Consider the following 23,111-nt stretch of genomic DNA (forward strand, 5'->3'; position numbering starts at 1 on the left):
AAACAAAACCTGCATCATGACTTCCTGGTAATCAGGCTCATCCTCCTTGTTACCTTGCAGGAAATAAATAATATATATGTAAATAAACAGCACAGTGTGAGTAAACTTGTATGCATTTTAGTTGTAAATAAGCTGGAAAACAGTAATATTAGACAAAGCGGTACACGAGTTTACTTTCATATCTCTCAGGTTCCCTATCTCAAACTGTTCAGTGGAGCATTCTCCATATCCATCACGCTCTTACAGAAACACACAAAGCCACTGGTCGTGCCCAGAAACAATGTGGATGCTTGAAACATTAATTAAGCCGGAGATGCAGGCAACGGGGGAAGAGGTGCAAGTATTATGCCATGAGGGACATTCACCTGGCTTCCATGGGACCTTTGTAGTAATTTAAGGCATCATGACAGTGAGGACTACAGGAATATTATTGCATATCACCTGCATCTCATCATGCTTGATTTCTTCTGCAATGGTGATGGCATAGTGCAGCAGAATAACTGTCTGTATTGTAAGGTCAGAATCATGCTAAAATGGTTTGAGATGCCTGAAAGTGACCTCACACATGGTTTAAACCCTATGGAACAAATCTCAGATGCTATGAGCACCATAAAATCATTGTCCAAAATTTACAGACTTGCATGACCTGTGTGACACACAGGAACCTACCAAGGACTTCTCAAATCCATGCCATGCTATTAAGCTGGTGTATGTATGTGCAAACAATGGAAATCCCTAGATGGAACAACAAAAATACGAATTAATATAGACTGCTCCTCACCAAAATGAAGGACATTTGAAAAATAGGCTAAGCTCTCTCTCTCTCTCTCTCTCTCTCTCTCTCTCTCTCTCTCTCTCACACACACACACACACACACACACACACACGGGGAGAGAGGGGAGAGGGAGGGAGGGGGGCGGGAGAGAGAGGGAGGTAGGGGGGTGGGAGAGAGAGGGAGGGAGGGGGGAGTGGGGAGAGGGAGAGAGAGAGAGAGAGAGAGAGAGAGAGAGAGAGAGAAAGATTCTTACTTTCTCTTTAATCTATTCTAACTCTAAAATCTTTTCTTTAACTGACACGTTCCACACCATAACATTTATCAGGAATTTGATCTACAGAATATGAAACTGAGGGTAGCCAAACAAAAGAATAAATGCTGAAACCTATTTTCAAATGTTCCTTTAAAAAGAAATCAACAGAAGTACTGGCCCAGTATAATTTCGACACCATTGCAAAGATGAGTGAAATGGATATTACTGTAAGTGGCACTTAAAAACTGCTGAAATCACTAAAGCAGAAGTAGTTTCCAAGATTCGATGGAAGCCAATCACATTCTATAATAAATTTGCAGCTGTGTTAGCTCTCACTTGAACCACAAGTTACTATATATCCTTTGAACAAAAACTGTTCCCAGCAGTTGAAAGAAAGTACAGGTCACATCTGTCTTAAGAGGGCAACAGAAACACAAAACTGTACCACCCAATCTCACAACATACAGGTTGTAGAAGGCTAGAACGTATTCTGAGTTCCAACAGTATCTGCTCCATGAGACGCACCATGGTTCAGGAAACATTAGTCAAGCAAAACTCAACTGACACTTTACTCATAGCTTTCCTGAAAGCCACAGTTCTAGGTAATTAGGCTGATGCACTATTTCAACCTACGAAAAGCATTTGACTTCACACCTCACTGAAATTTATTAAGAAATTTATGTTTGTATGGGATATCAAATAAAATTTGTTACTGGGTTGAGGATTTTTTGTAGAAAGGCTGCAGAATGTTATCAACAGAAGTCGTGCCAAGAATACCATGGGGATGGGTGTTGAGATATTTTGTGTTCATTTTCAATATTAATAACCCAGCAGACAATATTAATAGTAACCTCAGACTTTTGCAGATGAAGTAGTTATCTATAATGAAGTACTAATCAGGAAAAAAAACTGAAAAAATATCAAGGCAGATCCTGGTATGATTTCAATGTGCTAGATTGATAACTTGCTTTAAATGTATAGGAATGTATAAAATTCTGCACTTCACGAAAAGTAGATGTAAACTATCCCACAAGCCTGCTTAAAAAGTTTTAAGAACGATTATTAAGTGAAGAATCTAGCAATAAACTTTGGGTTCCTATGTGTAGCTCCTGCAGAGACCGTGAAGACAAGGCTAGACTGATTTCTGCATACATAGAGGCATTTAAGCAGCTAACTTTACTACAGTTGTATGTGACTGAGACAGGAATAGAAAGAAACCCTAACATGTGGTGCAATACTAAGTCCCCTCTACCATGCCTTTCCCTGTGATTTGTAGAGTATTTATGTAGATGTAGGTACATTATAGTCTTGCATGTTACAACATATTTGCGTAAGTTAGTGTGTTACACCAGGTTAGAAACTACCAATGCACAGAGAAGCACAGAATGCAGATTCCTACAATATTGTCCACTGTTTTCTGTATATAGAATGGTTATTCTTTTCAATGAAGGCTCTGCTCTTTCACAATTAATAAACATTTTCACAAACAATGTGTGTTTCTTTACCGTTATTTTCTGCCCTGTATTACTTAGTTGCGCTAACCTCCTCCTCCATGCTCCACAGTCTAAATCCTGCATCAAATATGTATCAACAATCATAAATCATTTTAATATACTGTCAAAGTTAATGTCATTAAATGTGATAAAAATAATTTTTCTGCAGTAGCAAAACTTTACAAATGCCCATCAATCAGAGGCTTCTTTAGAACACTCCCTCAAGTTTACATTAGTCCTACTCATGGGACTGCCAACTTCATATGCGTTTTAACAAGCATTTTGTGTCCCGTGTTTCATTGTTGAGGAAAAATTTAGGTATCATCTGAAATTCAAAACATATGTTTAAGAATATTATTACTTTATCCTATTCTGTACAGAGAATACATTATTATAAATTTTATTGCAGGCAGAATACCAGCAGCAGTACAGTGTGTCAGGAAGTTGTTCCTCTGCAGCCTCCATCTGGTTTTTCTGATGGTCAAGAATTATCAGAAGCTGAATGTGATAGAGAAACCGTCAGAGAAAATGTTGCTGGTCTTCCTCTTTTCAGGCATGAAGAACTAGAACAGGAATTGTCCACTCTTGTAAAACGGTAAAATATTACAGGCTTTTTTTTCAGTATTAATACCATTTACAATTTGCTCTCAGAACTAAGAGTATGGCAACCCACTTCTGGTACAGAATTTAACATGACCCTGACATTCTCAAATAAATTGCTCTCTAGCCTATCTGTCTAGTATAAAATTATAGGGTATCAGAGTAACTGAAAATAAGGTTTCACTGTGAGATTACTTCTACACTCTAACTGGGCTTGAACGTAGAGATATTGGTATTAACCCTGACAATGACAAGACATTTTTAATAATTTGTGTTACCAGTGGGAAGGAGGTACTTTATGTCCTTCATAAAAAAATATTAAAAAGAAATCAACGTTAATTATTTTTGTTGTAACAACCTATGTTTTTAAAGAGCTACTGATGTGTAAGAAAAATCCAGAATCTGAAAATATATTTTAGCACAGTCTTAGCATTACCTACACCCTTTCAATAGTGTGTACTACCGAGGGGAGGGAAGGGGGGGGGGGTGGTTGATGACCACAACAAATTTTGTTAACTGTTGTTGGCTTTTACTCACACTTTTCAAACAGATATTGATTGTAAGCAGGGTCCTAAATCTGAAGATATTGGATACGACAGTCAACAATGTAAAGAAAAGACAGATTGCTACTTACTGTAAAGATGAAACATTAAGTTGCAGATAGGCACAACTATAAGACATTTACATAAGCTTTCACCCACAGCTTTCTGTGACTTAATGGCATTCCGGTCCAAGTTGTAGCCGGAGATGGCGGTCTTGTTGTGCCTGAGGTATGCTTGCTTGTGTGTGTGCTTGTGTTTTCCTGACGAAGTCTGTGGCTGAAAGCTAATGTGTAAGTGTGCCCTAGCTGTGTCTGTCTTCAGCTTAACATTTCACCTTTACAGTAAGTAGCAACTATCTTTTCCTTACATTGTTGATATTCCAACCTGGAGTTTCCATTGTTCGTATATGGGATTCATTGTGAAAAGTCACATTTAGTACTAACACATAAATTTTTGGTTTAAGTTTAACAGAAAAATTTAAATCATTTATGGAAACTGGTAGAATACACCTTTGAAAACAAAAAACTTTTTTTTTTCAAAATTTTAAAATACAAAGTACCTACTAGATCATATTGCAAGGGTTAAGCAAAATGTGATTTCATATATATGTAACAATTGTTTTTGGATATACTGTAAATATTAGTCTTCTATTTTGATAAAACAAACAGCCTTTCAGTTGGACATAGCACATTGCATTTACGCCAGTAACACAATTTTCTTTTATATTGGATGTCCCATGGTCTTCGCATTTCCTGGTAGAAGTTTCAAGGAAGGATAAGTCTATCAGAATAATGCTAAAAGATAAAGTATTACTGCCTCTAAAATGTGGACTTTGAGAATTTAGTGACATATTAGCACTAACTTAGCAATCCTATGCCTGTTAGCAAACTTGCGCTACCAAGTTGAACGCAACTTGGACATCGCATTAGAAGTGAAACATGAAGACGTGGTATAGTTTCAGAAAACAATAACAGTGGCTATATATGCCTTCATTGACATTTACTACATCATTAGCTATACTCTGTGATGACTTAGTGTACTATACACAGACAGCTACATTGCTGCCATTCAGGCAGTAGGAGAGTTGTTCAGAACTTGCATCTGCATATTACAGATGGATTTCATACACTAAGTTCACGTCAACACCTTTCTTGTGGAGCACGTCACCCAATTTGCTAACACATGGATGGATGTTGGAGAATCCACAGAGTTCCAGCTGAAACATGGTTGCAATGCAATGCTTGTTCTCACTTGAAGGACCATCTCTATGGCTACATTGTCCTCTGACACAGCCTACATGATCCTATGATAATGTGCAGTACTGTGTTGAAAGGAAAGAGGTACTGCTGTGCTCTCTTTCTCTTGGAGCTATGGGGTATGCATTTAAAGCATTGTAGGGTAGCAGATGCTAGTAATCTGGTTTTCTTCCAAACTCCTGCTGCTCTTTTCAGCCAGGACTATATTAAAAGCAGCAATGCTCAGTGCGTTAATGGTATCTAAAGACCAGATTCAAACTAGGTTATTTGCTGTAGAGACTAATACACGTTGCAGGATCAACTCAGGGCCTTTTGATTATTTTAAGTCCTCACTCTGTGTCAATTGGTACAAAAAGTACACCTAATCTAATGTATCGTAATACAAGCTGAAACTCACCTCTAAAAATTCTTTTTTCATTTATTGCATACTTACATTAAACATTAGCCCACAAAAAGCTGTCCTCGTGTCATTTGTACAGATGGGCGACTCCTCTGCTGCGACCACCTTGTTATCAATGGCAGTCTGCAAGCTCATCTCATATAACTCCCCAATACCCTTAAAACACTAAACATCTTACATGTCACTTTGTAAAGCAGAAGGTTGGTTGATTTGGGAAGGAGGAAGGTCTTCGATCCCATCGGATTAGGGAAGGATGGGGAAGGAAGTCAGCCCTGCCCTTTCAAAGGAACCATCCCGGCATTTGTCTGAAGCAATTTAGGGTAATAATCGAAAACCTAAATCTGGATGGCCAAACACGGGTTTGAACCGTCATCCCCCAAATGTGAGTCCAGTGTGCTAACCACTGCGCCATCTCGCTTGGTAAAGCAGGTATTTTGTAGCTTTGCCATCTGGGTGGTAATTCTCATTCTATTGAATGAGTTTGAAGGAGTACACACCCAAACTGTGAGTGTGAGGCTAGCAGCAGATGTAGTAAGCCTTACATATTGCACCCATCCACTTACTTCCTCAGACCTGTGGTAACTGGCTTCATCTTTTTGGTTCTTGACGTAATGCTACTGCCTATTAATGTGACATCTGTCCATGAAAAATCAAAGTCCATATTTGTCACCACCATATAAGTAGTTTTGCTAAATGTTATAAATATAGTACATGATACCTCAAAGTTTTCCTTTCACATTTTTGTAGCGCAGCACACAAAATTCGCTTATGTTTGATACAATTGCTTACACTCAGAGCCAAATAGAGAAATGAAAGCTGAAAGGAAGCAATTTTGCTACAGCTCAGGTCATAATGGATTAGGCATGATGAGACTACTTATCAGTCACTGTAATGAAAAGAGCAAGTATATACTAAGAAATATCAGGCATGGTGCATCTGTCAGCTAGGTTGCAGTTTCTACTGCAGAACAGGGTGAAGGATTCAAACCAGATAATTAGGAAATTTACTTAAGTACTTTTTTTAAAAACCTGGTGGTTCAACCGTACACGTCACAGGCTCATTTGAGGTATTATGTATGAAATTTAAAATAAAACTCAGTTTGCTTTGTTTTAAGCATATGATGAAAGTCTATGAAATTGTTTCAGATATCGACAGGAACGAGACAGGGAGAAACAAGATTACACAATACATGTCTGAGCCCCCAAAGCTACATAGAATTCCATTGAGGCGAATGAGCTTTAAGACTTGAATCACAGTGCTCACAGAATTCTCCTTCAGTGTCTTAACATTTCAACAGCACAGTGAGCTGTTTAGCTGATTGAATATAGTGTGTGTATGTGTGTTAATGCAAAAACAGTGTGTGAAGAAAGTGTGAACTAAACAAGTGAAACACTATTTCATTTTGTACATGCTGCTGTATATGTTTCTGTCCAATGAACACCAATATCAAAATGGTGCAATTTATACTGACCTTGTGAAAACCAATGGATGAGATGTTGAGTGGTAACGTTAGGAGTTTTTTGTAAAAAAAGTATTTTGTAAACAAACTATATACATATATATATATATATTTGTAGCTTCTATTAATGAAGCATGATAAATGACTGCAACAACTGTTATATTATCTATGACTGTTAAAGAACCGTGACATATATACAATTATTAATTAAAACACTGTTATTAAGACATATATTCTATTAATGTATGTCTGTGTGGTGCAGGCAAAGTCCAAAATGTAGCCTCCAGTCTTACGCTCAGTTTTATTGCTCTTCAAATATTTTCCACAGATACAGAAGGTTACATGATCTAATTGTTGCTGTTAGCAGTAATGAAGAATGACTTTAATGCAATTCAGTGGTCTTATTGCAAGATGGTTTTATAACCTGATACCATATTTACAGCAATGGGATATTCAGGTAAATCTGAATAAGTACAAAATAATGTTCTTTTTTTAAAGTATGGAAAAGAACTGACAAAAATTTATTTTCTGTATTCACTGATTTTATAATAAAACTGAAAGAAAATTTTGAAAATTTACTTTTCAATTACAAATGATCTTCACAATCACTCTCGCCTTGTGACATTCAGTTTACAGGGACCAGAAATTAATAAAATTATGCATGTTATAACAGAACTGAAAACATACCTGTTGCTCAGCTTATATTTACTATAAGCAACTACAGGGTGGCAAAAAAGTCATTGGACAGTTGTTTAAAAGGAAATAAAAGTAACAGCAAGACCTAGTACAGAAAGAAGTTTTAACCCATTAGCTTGTTATTACTAAATGGTGATAATTACGCTTTGTCAATTTGGTATAAAATGCAACGACAAGCAAAACAAACAAAGTAATCATACCAGTGAATTGTTGAAAGCATGATCAGTGAGACATGTTTACAGCTGTAGTTTTCTGAACTGCCACATTGGTAACTAAAGAAGAAAGGATTTTTGTGTCAAAAACATTTTATAAAAGTGGTGCTACTGTTATTGTTAATGAATGGGGAAGGTATTTAAGAACCGAACCACCATCTGGACAGACAGTGTACTACATACGAGGAGATTCGAAGAACATGGATTTGTTATGGATGCACCAAATCTGGCCACCCAACAACAGTCACAACTGAGTAAAATGAACTGCGGGTACATTTAGCTCTGACCCAAAGTCCACAAAAATCAACCACACAATTAGCAACTGAGCTGTATTTATCACAAAGGTCAGTGCAAAGAATGTTACACAAACAGAAGTTTAAAGATTGCATTCTACACTTACAACATGGGTTACTTGAATTTTGTGAACTGATGCTTGACCAACAGAAACCTAACCTATTCAATAAAACTGTGTTGTCTAACAAGGCCAATTTTAAGTTATGCAGACACAAACAAACATGACTGGTCTTACTAGTGTACCGACAGTCAAAATCTTTTGTTAGAACAACCACTAAATCAACCTAGCATGAGTGTTTGGGGGGCAATATGTTCATTTGGTATACTTGGACCATATTTTCTTGAAGGAACAGTGACACGAGATAACAATTTGGATATGCTTCATAATTACGTGATACCAGGACTTAAATGAAACTTTCCAAAGAAAAGTGACTGGTCGAAGGTCAGATATTGACATGCCTCCACGTTCACCCATGGATTTTCTCCTCTGGGGTGTCATCAAGGACTCCGTTTGCTCTCTAAAGCCTCAGATCATTACTGAACTAAAAGATTAAATACACAATGCATTTCATGGTTTTGACAGTGATACCACACTATGCTGTAGAGTATGTAGCAGTGTTCCAAAAAGGCTTCAAAAATGTATTAATGACAATGGAAAACAGTTTGAACATAAAAAATAATTTTATGTATTCCTTGTATTCAATCTTTTGTTTAAATCAGAGTCCAGTAACTTTTGCACCACCCTGTATAATTATAAAATAGTATGTATTAACTCAGTGTTCGTAGTGAGACAAATGAAAGCCAACAGATTAAAAAGAAAAGAAAAAGAAACATTAAGGTAGACATGGTTTTACATTAACAATTAGGAGAATACCCCAACAACCTTGGGTTATGATACAATCTCAATCACACAACACTCTAACTTATAGTGGCACAAACAGCAAAATACTGAATACACAAAACCATATCATCACCATCATCATCACAAGCTTGACAGACCTGTATAAGTTTGCTTGGTGCATCTCAATCCTCACTTCAGCAATGTGGTGTTTCCAGTTCTCTCTGTTCTTAGATGCAATCTTATTCAGTTCCCCATGAAGGTCTTCATTTCTAACGTGATTCAATCTATACGCTGCTCGGAAAACTTATTTCAGATAATTGGATAATTGATTGGTCTTCTGCTATGAGAACTGAGTTCTCACTTCTAAAGAGCATGACATACTTTGTCATTATCTTGTGAAATTTAATCTTTTGGCAGTTTTCAAATGATGACTGACTGTGCCATATATGTGCTGGAATTTTAAGTTTTTGGTTTACATCTTTTTGATGTTGGTATCACCACCCTCGATATCTGAAATGTGACAATTGCTTAAGGATTTGGGCAGTTACTGAAATTTTACATCTTGCTGGCTCTTTCTCTTTGAAAGCTAAGATTTTTGTCATTTCTGTTGATACATGAAGGCTGTTTTTCCTACACAGTTCATCTGAAATAAACGGTGACTTTTTGCAGTTTATCTTCATCTTCTCAGATTATTGTCATTCCATCTGTGAACAACAACCAGATGATGTGGCATCATCAGTTCAAAGTAATCCCTTGAGGAACACTGTTTTTCCACATAAACTAATCCAAATAGATATTATATAATGTAGGTTACAAATCACAACCCGTTCGCACTCCTTTTTCATCTGAACTGATCCCATAAATCAACAGCCAGTGTTTATCATCACTACTATGTCACCAAAGATACTTTGTCCCATTCTTGTGAGATGCTGAGAGTATCCAGCCACCCTCAAATTGGAAATATCTGTCAATCATGTTAAAAACTCTTTCTAAACTGCTGTTTTAAATCAAGAATAACACAATTAAACATCCTCAATGTTTTGAGGCTTCCATGCACTAAAACAATGGTCTCAACAAGTCAGGGTTATATAATTATACAATCTGTCAGTGTGTGTGAGGAAAATAGCTTTAGTTTCTATCAGAGTTCATAACACAATTATTTTCACACTATCACTCTGTCACATGTATTACACATCTCAGACTAGACTGATCCCTGAGAAAAGCTAACAAATCATCTAGATAACTTCACAAGTTTCAGTTATAGTTACATCAGTCATTTTTAAAAACAGCATCTCCTGCAGGATAGAAAATCAAAGTAACAACACATCTGTAATGGATTACCATATTCATAATTAATTCTGTTCCATATAATCTTTTCAGTGCCAGTGTGTGTGTGTGTGTGTGTGTGTGTGTGTTTGGGGTGCAACATTTTCTTGAATTTTTGCACATAACGCTTCTTGTTGGTTTTTGTCCAATGCTCTATGCATGCTTCTGAAAAGTGTGATCATTGTAGTTAAAATATTTTCCCTACAACTGTCTTTTTTCCATTCCTTTTCTGAAGGATACATTATAGCTGAATGTCTAAGCACAGTTTAAATGACTGAAAAAGTGATAGCATTGATTCTCCTGACTTTCAGTAATCATAGCAATAGCATGCTGAAAAGAAGCATCACAGTGTGTAGAAATACATGACCCACTACGAATGAGTAATAGCAAAAACTGATGAAAGTCCATGAAGTTTATGCACTCCATGGCTCTTTCAACTGCAAGATTAAAACATTTGGAAATAAAGTACTGTTTATTAAAACAGCTATCAAACCTTACATATCACAGTCATAATTGTTTTTAAAATCAGTACTCCAATTCCATTTCATATACATACGCAAAACTTACGAAAGTGGTTTATAACAATTAGTCTTGTTTTTAATTACAAAGCTTCTACCAATCTCTTTTAGAGGTAATAGTTCCTTTTGGTGTTACTTGAGATGCATGCAATTATAAGCTTAGAAAAGTTAAAAAGTGTGATCATTGTAGTTAAAACATTTTCCCTACAACTGTCTTGATATTTTTACACATTTTACAATGTTTAAATAGATCACTTTGTGTTTTGCTGTGGCTTCTTTGGAATGAAGCTGTCTGGTCTCAGAGGAGAAAATCTTTTTGGTGATCTCATGTCAGCTGACACAGCCAATAGAGGTACAGTTTTTGTCTGAACCATTTGCTCCACTTCTTGTGTTGATAAGAATTCTTCCTCTGCCAGTGGAGTTTCAATGGCAATTGGCCACTCACCTGAGAAACAAGACTCAGCATAAAATGTTAAAGTACTTTTAATTCATAATCACGGTAGTAATATCCTTAAAAACTCACATGTATTCCCTTTGTCTGCTATGCTGTTTGATGTCTTCTGTGGAGTATTTTTAGCTGATGAGTTTTGTATTAGTTTCTGTTGTTTGAACTGTTGACGGAACTGTTCTTGTTTCTGTTGCTGTCTCCGCTTCCTTTCAAGTCGACTTTCTTCATCAGACACGCCATTCTTGTTCACACTATGTAACACTGGTGATGTGCAGGTGGTACTAGGATTCTTTGTTGTTTTCACTACAAAGCACAAAGAAAGAAACAACATAAAGGTTCACTATAAAGTTACCCTATACTTAATCTCAATATTATTTCTTTTTATTAATGAATTACTGTAACAGGCAAAATGAATCACCTGACATGGAAGGTGTACATTCTTGATTGTTGGGAAAAAGTTGTGCCAGTGGTTTCTTTTCTGGAGTTATTCCTACATTCTGGGGAATGCCATCACAATTCCTTGTTTCAGAAGGATAAAAATCAGAATTCATCAGAATTTCTGATATCTTTCCACCGAAACTGAGTAAAGCTGATCTTATACCCCTTAACACAGAATCCTGTTGTGTAAAAATAACAAAGAGCTTTAGTTAAAACCACATACTTTTCCTGTAAGGGTCCAACATTATTATTATTATTTCTTTCCTTTCTCAGACGTTATGTCTTATTACTATTATTATTATTATTATTATTATTACTGTTGTTGTTTTTGCACAAGCAAGCAGAATGTAACAATATTGTGAGAAGGGAAGCTGCTACTCACCATATGGTGAAGATGCTGAGTTGCAGATAGGCACAACAAAAAGATTCTCACAATTAAAACTTTCAGCCATTAAGGCCTTCGTCAACAATAAACACACATACACACTCACGCAAACGCAACTCAGTCGTGTGTGCAACTCTTCAAAAGGTAAGAAAGATTATAGTAGTTCGTTCCAGTATTATAGATGCAAGATATCAATATTAGAAGACCTATCCTTTTAATTCCATTAATATAATATACTTTTGGTAGCATGGAATTGTCAGTCTGATAATGGAGGCAAGTATGGAGATGGTGGCAAGTACTGTAGGGGAGACCAAGGCTTGACTATAATAGGTTCAAATGGAAGTAGGATGTAACAATTCTGCAAAAAATGTAAAGGCTTGCACAGAACAGACCACTATTGAGAGCTGCATCAAAGCTGTCTTTGATCTGAGAACAACAGAAACAACAATTATGGAGACAGTTTGTTGCAGCAGTTTTAGATGAGGGTGTTGGAGTTATGGTTGCTTACGATACTGGTAGGCCTCAACTACCACATTCACTACACTGCCAACATCAGTAAGCAATTACACAGTAGCCACTACCAAATGTTTTGTGTACTCTGCCTTGATCTGGATTGTGTGTTACTCATTGTTATACTTTCTTATTTTGAAATAAGTTAGGATACTGATCCTGGTCCTATATGAGGTTTGAGTATGACTGTCAACACCAGAAGGAATCAGTAATCCGTACCACTGTATGTCAGTTCTGCTTTCACAGAAGCAAAATCTTGGCTCTCAGCCCTGCAGGAGGGAGGAGGGACTTTTACCCCCTCCCCTCTCCTCACCCCTTGGGTGTCTAAGTGTTTCCTGTACTTGTTTACACTTGCCATGACTGCAATATCTCCAGGTATCTTCCAGTATATTACCTTCTTTCATGAATCTTAAAACAAGTGTTAGCAGTCATTAACTTGTGCTCTGTGCAAAATTCTACCAGGTCACTCCCCTTTTCACTCCCTTCCCCCAGTGTACCTTCTCTTACTATCTTTCCTTCTCTTCCTTTTTCTGTTATCAAATTCCAGCTCCCATCACAATTAAATTTCTATCTCCTTTTCATACTTGAATAAATTATTTTATCTCATGAACCATTCTTTCAATCTATCATGTACACAGCTAGCGGCCATATATACTTGTACTTCAGCTGTGAGTGCTGGCTTTGTATCTGTCTTGAATATGATCATTTGTTCATTATGCTGTTCACAGTAGCACACTTGAATTCCTATTTTCTTATTCATTATTAGAACAGCACCTTCCTTATTGCTGCTTTGATTTTGTTTTGATCATCCCATGGTTACCTAACCAGAAGCATTGTTCTTCCTGTTGGCATCCTTCATTAATTCCCATGTAATTTAACTTCTAATTATCACCACAATACATGAAAAGGTGGATTGCTACTCACCATAAAGATAATATGTCGAGTTGCAGACAGGCACAATGAAACGTTACAGCAAACGGTAACAGTTCTGAAATTATTTCATTTTGTTAGCTGGTTTTCAATGTTTTCACAACCATCTTCAGAAAGTGCATGTTTATTTAGTTTAACATTACACAATGCAAGGAAGTTCTCACATTGTATACTCTGAAAACCCCACAGCACCTTTCTTCTTGTGAGTGTGGCTCTAGAACTTCTATCAGAAAGCATAATAGGTTTTTTTGCAAGTGTGACACACATGCAAAACACAGTGCACAAAAACATGAAGGGGTAAATTGCTACTGAAATTTCAACAAGCAAACAGTTATTTACATATACTAAATTAGTAAATGCTTGTGCAATACATGACAAACATGTTTCACTTTAAATAAGCTAGGGCAAATTTAACATTTCTATTAGCTTTACAAAATGTGTGTATCACACATTCCAATAAGAATTCAATGGCCACACTAGAAAGAGGAAAGAAGTTGTCAAGAAATGTGAGCAAATAAAAACTGAGCTCTTTTTTCTATTGTAAGGTGTTAAATTACACACATGTACACATCGAGAACTGAAAACATCTGAAAGCAGCAAAGGGCATAAAAGTAAATTTTGAAAACCTAAATAGTAACTGGTTGCTGCATACTCCCTGTTAGTGATAAAGCAAAATTTGTCTTTGCAATATCAAGATTTCTCAGTGTTTTTCTAAATCATATAATGGGTCAGATCATCAAGGGAACAAGGCCCAAAAAAATATTTCTTTTGTGCACTTATTAAGTTAGGCAATCTGTCCAGCAGAACTGCTCACCCAGCAGTTTGAAAAAATAGGTACGGGTGGCAAGTGAGAAAACATAAAACTGAAGATTCATAAATAATAAATTTCTTGTGGTTTCAGAAGTGACAGTGATGACAGTCACATACTACAGCTGGAGGAGGAACCAATCACACATATTTCATCTCTGGCAAGGGTTAATGTAAATGCAATTACTTTATCTGACCACTAGCTACTTTGATTGCAACAACTGCTGCTGATGGGTCAGCATACAGATTACTAATGACCTCATGTGAAAATCAAATGAAAATGGAATGTCAAGACTGCATCAGTTTTGGGAGTCATGATTGTTGCCTCAATTAGTTATTGTATCAAAATACAGACTCAAAATACCGGACCGTGGGGAAAGTTAGTTTTAGTTTTTGTTATTTATAAAAATTGGATATAGTTGTGGCAGACCTAAGTAAAGCTTTCAGAGACACAGTAAGGTAAGGATTTATTATTTTTTTGTGTGAAAATGTGGCCACTTCTCAAAAAAATTTTACAGATAAAAGGAAAGAGTAGTGGTGAGGAGAGATAATTTGACATAGAATGATGGAAAATTTAACCACATACAAAGAAACACCTGTTTTACGGTAGCTGGCATCAAGCAAACTCCCACTCACCAGCCAAAATATGTCTGGTCTATTTAATTATGTTACAGGATTCACTAAAATGCAAAATAGAAAATCCATTTCACTTGTGTGTGAGAACAAGTTGAAATTCATGAAAGGGCTACTCTCCTAATACATGTCGTACAAGATGATCTATAAAAAAATCAATAACAAACAGATTTATCACTGTACCTCAAAAAAAGAACAGAAAAATATTAAAATTCAAAAATCACTAAGTATTATTTGATCATTACCTCCCTTGCATGTGACATACTTCGTATTTTACTTGTGAGACCCTCAGATATTCCATAGCCGATTTCCTGGTGGTAAGTGCCATCTTTCAATTCTACTTTGACAACTGATGATATTCCAACTGAAAACGCTCCTTCACTGGAATCTACATAATCTGTAAAATACCACAGCCTCAGATAACCAATTCATTTGCAGCATTAAGTTCTAGTATATTAACAGGTTCAAAATTCAAAAGAAGGTCATTGGTATTGTCAAACAATGTGAGATTTTTCAGTCCAAGTAAATAACATACTGAAGCCAATACTATGTTAAACCATCTAAGTCATTACATATTCTATTTATACCCTGTCATTGTGCAAAGACAGAGCAGTGGTTTTATGAAAATTGGCAAATATTGCTCCGAGTGTCTGGAAAGTATGTTTGAATGACACATCGCCCATAAAATGTTATGCTTCTGCATCTACATCTACATCTACTCTCTGTGAACCATTGTGAAGGGCATGGCAGAGGGTACACCTCACCATACTAGTTATTAGGGCTTTCCCCCATTCCATTCATGCGGGAGTCAGGGAAAAATGATTGTTCAAATATCTCTGTGCATGTTGTAATTAATCTACTCTTATTTTCACAAAACGGCCTTGCTGTGCTGGTACTGCGAACGGCTGAAAGCAAGGGGAAACTACAGCCGTAATTTTTCCCGAGGGCATGCAGCTTTACTGTATGATTAAATGATGATGGCGTCCTCTTGGGTAAAATATTCTGGAGGTAAAATAGTCCCCCATTCGGATCTCTGAGCAGGGACTACTCAAGAGGATGTCGTTATCAGGAGAAAGAAAACTGGCGTTCTACGGATCGGAGCGTGGAATGTCAGGTCCCTTAATCGGGCAGGTAGGTTAGAAAATTTGAAAATGGAAATGGATAGGTTAAAGTTAGATATAGTGGGAATTAGTGAAGTTCGGTGGCAGGAGGAACAAGACTTCTGGTCAGGTGACTACAGGGTTATAAACACAAAGTCAAATAGGGGTAATGCAGGAGTAGGTTTAATAATGAATAGGAAAATAGGAATGCGGGTAAGCTCCTACAAACAGCATAGTGAACGCATTATTGTGGCCAAGATAGATACGAACCCCACACCTACTACAGTAGTACAAGTTTATATGCCAACTAGCTCTGCAGATGACGAAGAAATTGAAGAAATGTATGAGGAAATAAAAGAAATTATTCAGATAGTGAAGGGAGATGAAAATTTAATAGTCATGGGTGACTGGAATTCGAGTGTAGGAAAAGGGAGAGAAGGAAACGTGGTAGGTGAATATGGATTGGGGCTAAGAAATGAAAGAGGAAGCCACCTGGTAGAATTTTGCACAGAGCACAACTTAATCATAGCTAACACTTGGTTTAAGAATCATGATAGAAGGTTGTATACATGGAAGAACCCTGGAGATACTAAAAGGTATCAGATAGATTATAAAATGGTAAGACAGAGATTTAGGAACCAGGTTTTAAATTGTAAGACATTTCCAGGGGCAGATGTGGACTCTGACCACAATCTATTGGTTATGACCTGTAGATTAAAACTGAAGAAACTGCAAAAAGGTGGGAATTTAAGGAGATGGGACCTGGATAAACTGAAAGAACCAGAGGTTGTACAGAGTTTCAGGGAGAGCATAAGGGAACAATTGACAGGAATGGGGGAAAGAAATACAGTAGAAGAAGAATGGGTAGCTTTGAGGGATGAAGTAGTGAAGGCAGCAGAGGATCAAGTAGGTAAAAAGACGAGGGATAGTAGAAATCCTTGGGTAACAGAAGAAATATTGAATTTAATTGATGAAAGGAGAAAATATAAAAATGCAGTAAATGAAGCAGGCAAAAAGGAATACAAATGTCTCAAAAATGAGATCGACAGGAAGTGCAAAATGGCTAAGCAGGGATGGCTAGAGGACAAATGTAAGGATGTAAAGACTTATCTCACTAGGGGTAAGATAGATACAGCCTACAGGAAAATTAAAGAGACCTTTGGAGATAAGAGAACCACTTGTATGAACATCAAGAGTTCAGATGGAAACCCAGTTCTAAGAAAAGAAGGGAAAGCAGAAAGGTGGAAGGAGTATATAGAGGGTCTATACAAGGGCGATGTACTTGAGAACAATATTATGGAAATGGAAGAGGATGTAGATGAAGATGAAATGGGAGATACGATACTGCGTGAAGAGTTTGACAGAGCACTGAAAGACCTGAGTCGAAACAAGGCCCCCGGAGTAGACAACATTCCATTGGAACTACTGACGTCCTTGGGAGAGCCAGTCCTGACAAAACTCTACCATCTGGTGAGCAAGATGTATGAAACAGGCGAAATACCCTCAGACTTCAAGAAGAATATAATAATTCCAATACCAAAGAAAGCAGGTGTTGACAGATGTGAGAATTACTGAACAATCAGTTTAATAAGCCACAGCCGCAAAATACTAACACGAATTCTTTACAGACGAATGGAAAAACTAGTAGAAGCCGACCTTGGGGAAGATCAGTTTGGATTCCGTAGAAATACTGGAACATGTGAGGCAATACTGACCTTACGACTTATCTTAGAAGAAAGATTAAGGAAAGGCAAACCTACGTTTCTAGCATTTGTGGACTTAGAGAAAGCTTTTGACAATGTTGACTGGAATACTCTCTTTCAAATTCTAAAGGTGGCAGGGGTAAAATACAGGGAGTGAAAGGCTATTTACAATTTGTACAGAAACCAGATGGCAGTTATAAGAGTCGAGGGACATGAAAGGGAAGCAGTGGTTGGGAAGGGAGTAAGACAGGGTTGTAGCCTCTCCCCGATGTTATTTAATCTGTATATTGAGCAAGCAGTAAAGGAAACAAAAGAAAAATTCGGAGTAGGTATTAAAATCCATGGAGAAGAAATAACTTTGAGGTTCGCCGATGACATTGTAATTCTGTCAGAGACAGCAAAGGACTTGGAAGAGCAGTTGAACGGAATGGATGGTGTCTTGAAGGGAGGATATAAGATGAACATCAACAAAAGCAAAACGAGGATAATGGAATGTAGTCGAATTAAGTCGGGTGATGTTGAGGGTATTAGATTAGGAAATGAGACAATTCAATTAGTAAAGGAGTTTTGCTATTTAGGGAGCAAAATAACTGATGATGGTCGAAGTAGAGAGGATATAAAATGTAGACTGGCAATGGCAAGGAAAGCGTTTCTGAAGAAGAGAAATTTGTTAACATCGAGTATAGATTTAAATGTCAGGAAGTCATTTCCGAAAGTATTTGTATGGAGTGTAGCCATGTATGGAAGTGAAACATGGACGGTAAATACACTCCTGGAAATGGAAAAAAGAACACATTGACACCGGTGTGTAAGACCCACCATACTTGCTCCGGACACTGCGAGAGGGCTGTACAAGCAATGATCACACGCACGGCACAGCGGACACACCAGGAACCGCGGTCTTGGCCGTCGAATGCCGCTAGCTGCGCAGCATTTGTGCACCGCCGCCGTCAGTGTCAGCCAGTTTGCCGTGGCATACGGAGCTCCATCGCAGTCTTTAACACTGGTAGCATGCCGCGACAGCGTGGACGTGAACCGTATGTGCAGTTGACGGACTTTGAGCGAGGGCGTATAGTGGGCATGCGGGAGGCCGGGTGGACGTACCGCCGAATTGCTCAACACGTGGGGCGTGAGGTCTCCACAGTACATCAATGTTGTCGCCAGTGGTCGGCGGAAGGTGCACGTGCCCGTCGACCTGGGACCGGACCGCAGCGACGCACGGACGCACGCCAAGACCGTAGGATCCTACGCAGTGCCGTAGGGGACCGCACCGCCACTTCCCAGCAAATTAGCGACACTGTTGCTCCTGGGGTATCGGCGAGGACCATTCGCAACCTTCTCCATTAAGCTGGGCTACGGTCCCGCACACCGTTAGGCCGTCTTCCGCTCACGCCCCAACATCGTGCAGCCCGCCTCCAGTGGTGTCGCGACAGGCGTGAATGGAGGGACGAATGGAGACGTGTCGTCTTCAGCGATGAGAGTCGCTTCTGCCTTGGTGCCAATGATGGTCGTATGCGTGTTTGGCGCCGTGCAGGTGAGCGCCACAATCAGGACTGCATACGACCGAGGCACACAGGGCCAACACCCGGCATCATGGTGTGGGGAGCGATCTCCTACACTGGCCGTACACCACTGGTGATCGTCGAGGGGACACTGAATAGTGCACGGTACATCCAAACCGTCATCGAACCCATCGTTCTACCATTCCTAGACCGGCAAGGGAACTTGCTGTTCCAACAGGACAATGCACGTCCGCATGTATCCCGTGCCACCCAACGTGCTCTAGAAGGTGTAAGTCAACTACCCTGGCCAGCAAGATCTCCGGATCTGTCCCCCATTGAGCATGTTTGGGACTGGATGAAGCGTCGTCTCACGCGGTCTGCACGTCCAGCACGAACGCTGGTCCAACTGAGGCGCCAGGTGGAAATGGCATGGCAAGCCGTTCCACAGGACTACATCCAGCATCTCTACGATCGTCTCCATGGGAGAATAGCAGCCTGCATTGCTGCGAAAGGTGGATATACACTGTACTAGTGCCGACATTGTGCATGCTCTGTTGCCTGTGTCTATGTGCCTGTGGTTCTGTCAGTGTGATCATGTGATGTATCTGACCCCAGGAATGTGTCAATAAAGTTTCCCCTTCCTGGGACAATGAATTCACGGTGTTCTTATTTCAATTTCCAGGAGTGTAGATTAGACAAGAAGAGAATAGAAGCTTTCAAAATGTGGTGCTACAGAAGAATGCTGAAGATTAGATGGGTAGATCACATAACTAATGAGGAGGTACTGAATAGGATTGGGGAGAAGAGGAGTTTGTGGCACAACTTGACCAGAAGAAGGGATCGGTTGGTAGGACATGTTCTGAGGCATCAAGGGATCACCAATTTAATATTGGAGGGCAGCGTGGAGGGTAAAAATCGTAGGGGGAGACCAAGAGATGAATACACTAAGCAGATTCAGAAGGATGTAGGTTGCAGTAGGTGCTGGGAGATGAAGAAGCTTGCACAGGATAGAGTAGCTTGGAGAGCTGCATCAAACCAGTCTCAGGACTGAAGACCACAACAACAACAACATTTTCACAATCCCTATGAGAGTGATACGTAGGGGCTGGGGGGTATATTCCTCGAGTCATCATTCAAAACTGCTTCTTGAAACTTGGGATGGTTTCCGCCTATCTTCAAGAGTCTGCCAATTCTGTTCTTTTAACATATCAGTGACACTTTCCAGTGGGTCAAATAAACTTGTGACTATTTGTGCTGCCCTTCTCTATATATATTCAATATCCCCTGCTAGTCTTTGATAAGGGCTCCACACTTGACCCATATTCTAGGATGGGTTGCAAGAGTGATTTATATGCAGTTTCAATTTTAGAATGATGGCCTTTCCGTACTATTTACCAACTAACCGGAGCCTGCTACTTGCTCTATCCATGACTGATCCTATGTGATCATTCCATTTCAAATCCCTCCAAAGTGTGATACACAGGTATCTCTATGAGCTGGCTGATTCCAACAGTGACTCATTGATATTATAGTCATAGGATACTATGTTTTTTTCTTTTTGTGAAGTGCACAATTTTACATTTCTGAACATTTAGAGCAAGTAGCCAATCACTTTACTATTTTTAAATCTTATCAAGGTCTGACTGAATATTTGTACATTTTCATTCAGGCTACTCTTCGCTGTAGAGAACTGCATTGTCTGCGAAATGTCTGAAGTTACTACTAATATCATCTGCAAGATCATTAATATACTGCATCAACATCAAGTGACCCAACACTCTTCCCTGGAGCACACCCAAGTTACTTCCACATCTGTCTACTACTATCCACCAAAGATAACATGCTGCATTCTCCATAACAAGAAATCCTTTTTTGCTTGTCAACAAGTGAGTAAAAGAAATGCAAAAATCTGCTTAAGTCAGATGAAGTGTGAGGTGTTAAATCCATACAAGTTAACCAACCGAAAACACAGAGCTTACTGAATATATCTTTGTATTAACATACTCATCTTATAAAGTTTTTATTGCTATAGTTGGGGTGACATAAGTTGATCCCTAACAGTTGCAGCGGGCTGGGAATGACAGCTTCACAGGCCTATATCAATCAATAACATAATGCAAATTTGTAAACGTCTCTATGGGAATGCCTCACTGTTGTCACAGCTCTGTAGACAGCTACTGTTTCACCTGCAAACATTAGCACCCCACAGCTGGAAGCTCACAACAGCACTGCGAGCTGTTAGGGATCTTCTTACACTGTCTCAACTATGGTGTGTAGTGGGATTTGGATGGGGGATTTAAGGGTTTCTCTGCCGATAAGGCCAGTGACAAGCCAAATAAGTTGAACACTGGGCAGTATGATGAGAGCAGGCAACTCGGCTGAACAGAGTGGTGGCTATCTCTAAAAATGGCAATCACAGATGTTGGAAAGACAAACATTGGTACAATGAAGATAACTATTGGGAAACTTTGGGTAAGAGATGACATATTTCAACTGAGCAAAGAAGGAGTGCCAAAAATGTTCAGGGGAAGATAGGGATGCAGCAATATAAATCATTTAGGGATGAAGTACATAGGAAATGCATGGCAGCTAAGGCAAAATCATTTCAGGAAAGATGTGAAGAAATCCAAAAAGAAATGATCAACAGAAAGACTGACTCAACATACTGAGAAATCAAAACAACCTTCAGTGAAATTAAACACAAGGGTGGTAACATTATGTGTGCAATGGAACTCCACTGTTAAATGCAGAAGAGAGCAGATAAGTGGGAAGAGTGCACTGAAGGTATCTACAAGGAGAACATGTCCGATAATGTGGAAGGAGAAATTGGAGTAACAGGAATGAGATGGGAGATCCAGTATCAGAGTAAGAATTTAAAGGAGCTTTGGATAAAATAGTGCAGAAGGTATAGATAATATTCTATCAGAATTTCTACAATCATTGAGGGGCTTGGCAACAAAATGACTATTCACACTGGTGTGTAAAATGTATAGTGTCTAGTGATATACCATCACACTTTTGGAAAAATTATGTTCACAGAATTCCGAAGATAGCAAGAGCAAATAGGTGCAAAAACTGTCGCACAATCAGCCTAACAGCTCTTGTATCTAAGCTGCTCACAAGAATAATATATGAAATGGAAAAGAAAATTAATGATATGTTAGATGATAAGCAGTTCAGCTTTAGGAAAGGTAAAGGCACCAGAGGCAGTTCTGACATTGTGAATAATGGAGCAAGGCTGAAGAAAAATCAAGACATGCTCACAGAATTCGTTGATCCAAAAAAAGCATTACGACAATATAAAATGCTGCAAGATGTTAGACATTCTGGGAAAAAAATAGGAGTAAGATATAGGGAAAGACAGGTAACACATATTATGTACAAGAACCAAGAGGGAACAATAAGACTGAAAGATCAAGAGCGAAGTGCTTGGCTTAATAATGGTGTAAGATAGGGATGCAGTCTTTTGCCCTATTGTTCAATCTATACGCCAAAGAAACAATGATAGAAATAAAAGAAAGTTTCAAGGGTAGGATTAAAATGTAGGGCAAAAGGATATTTATGATAAGATTCATTGACGACATTGCTATCTTCAATAAAAATGAAGAATAACTACAGGATCTCTTGAATGGAATTTACAGTATAATCAGTATAGAATGTGGACTGATAGTAAACTGAAAAGAGACAAAGATAAAGAGATGTAGCAGAAATGACAATAATGAGACACTTACCACGAAAATCGGTGATCAGAAGGTAGGCGAAGTTAAAGAAATCCAGCTACCATGGAAGCAAAATTACCTACAATGGCCAAAGCTAGAAGGACATAAAAAAGCAGACTAACACAGGCAAAGAGGGCATTCCTGGTCAAAAGAAGTCCATTGGTATCAAACACAGGCCTTAATTTGAGGAATAAATTTCTAAGGATGTATGTTAGGAGCATAACATTATACAGTAATGAATCACGGACAGTGGGAAAATCATAACAGAAG

General features: G+C 38.5%; 2 protein-coding genes across 5 annotated transcripts in view; one reads left to right on the forward strand and one right to left on the reverse strand.

Annotated features, from left to right (window-relative positions):
* The window catches only part of LOC126263695 (Down syndrome cell adhesion molecule-like protein Dscam2), a 284,179-nt gene extending 276,956 nt beyond the window's left edge, over nt 1-7,223 (forward strand). Inside the window, exons 21-22 of the mRNA XM_049960822.1 lie at nt 2,932-3,117; nt 6,466-7,223. Coding sequence (XP_049816779.1) covers nt 2,932-3,117; nt 6,466-6,517 — 238 coding nt within the window. The 3' untranslated portion in view covers nt 6,518-7,223. The remainder of the gene's footprint in view (nt 1-2,931; nt 3,118-6,465) is intronic.
* Nucleotides 7,224-10,207: 2,984 nt separating this feature from the next.
* Nucleotides 10,208-23,111, reverse strand: part of LOC126263696 (DNA repair protein RAD52 homolog) — an 83,634-nt gene continuing 70,730 nt past the window's right edge. For 3 of the 4 annotated variants that reach the window (XM_049960825.1, XM_049960826.1, XM_049960824.1), the window contains exons 3-6: nt 15,063-15,214; nt 11,533-11,731; nt 11,190-11,417; nt 10,208-11,111 (exon numbers count right to left, since the gene is read on the reverse strand). In XM_049960825.1, the coding sequence (XP_049816782.1) occupies nt 10,918-11,111; nt 11,190-11,417; nt 11,533-11,731; nt 15,063-15,214 (773 nt within the window). In that variant the 3' untranslated portion in view covers nt 10,208-10,917. Of the gene's footprint in view, nt 11,112-11,189; nt 11,418-11,532; nt 11,732-13,371; nt 13,436-15,062; nt 15,215-23,111 lie in introns of all 4 variants that reach the window. The other variant, XM_049960827.1, reaches the window with a different exon arrangement.

This window comes from Schistocerca nitens, chromosome 6, assembly GCF_023898315.1.
Source record: "Schistocerca nitens isolate TAMUIC-IGC-003100 chromosome 6, iqSchNite1.1, whole genome shotgun sequence".
Classification (NCBI taxonomy): Eukaryota; Metazoa; Arthropoda; class Insecta; order Orthoptera; family Acrididae; genus Schistocerca; species Schistocerca nitens.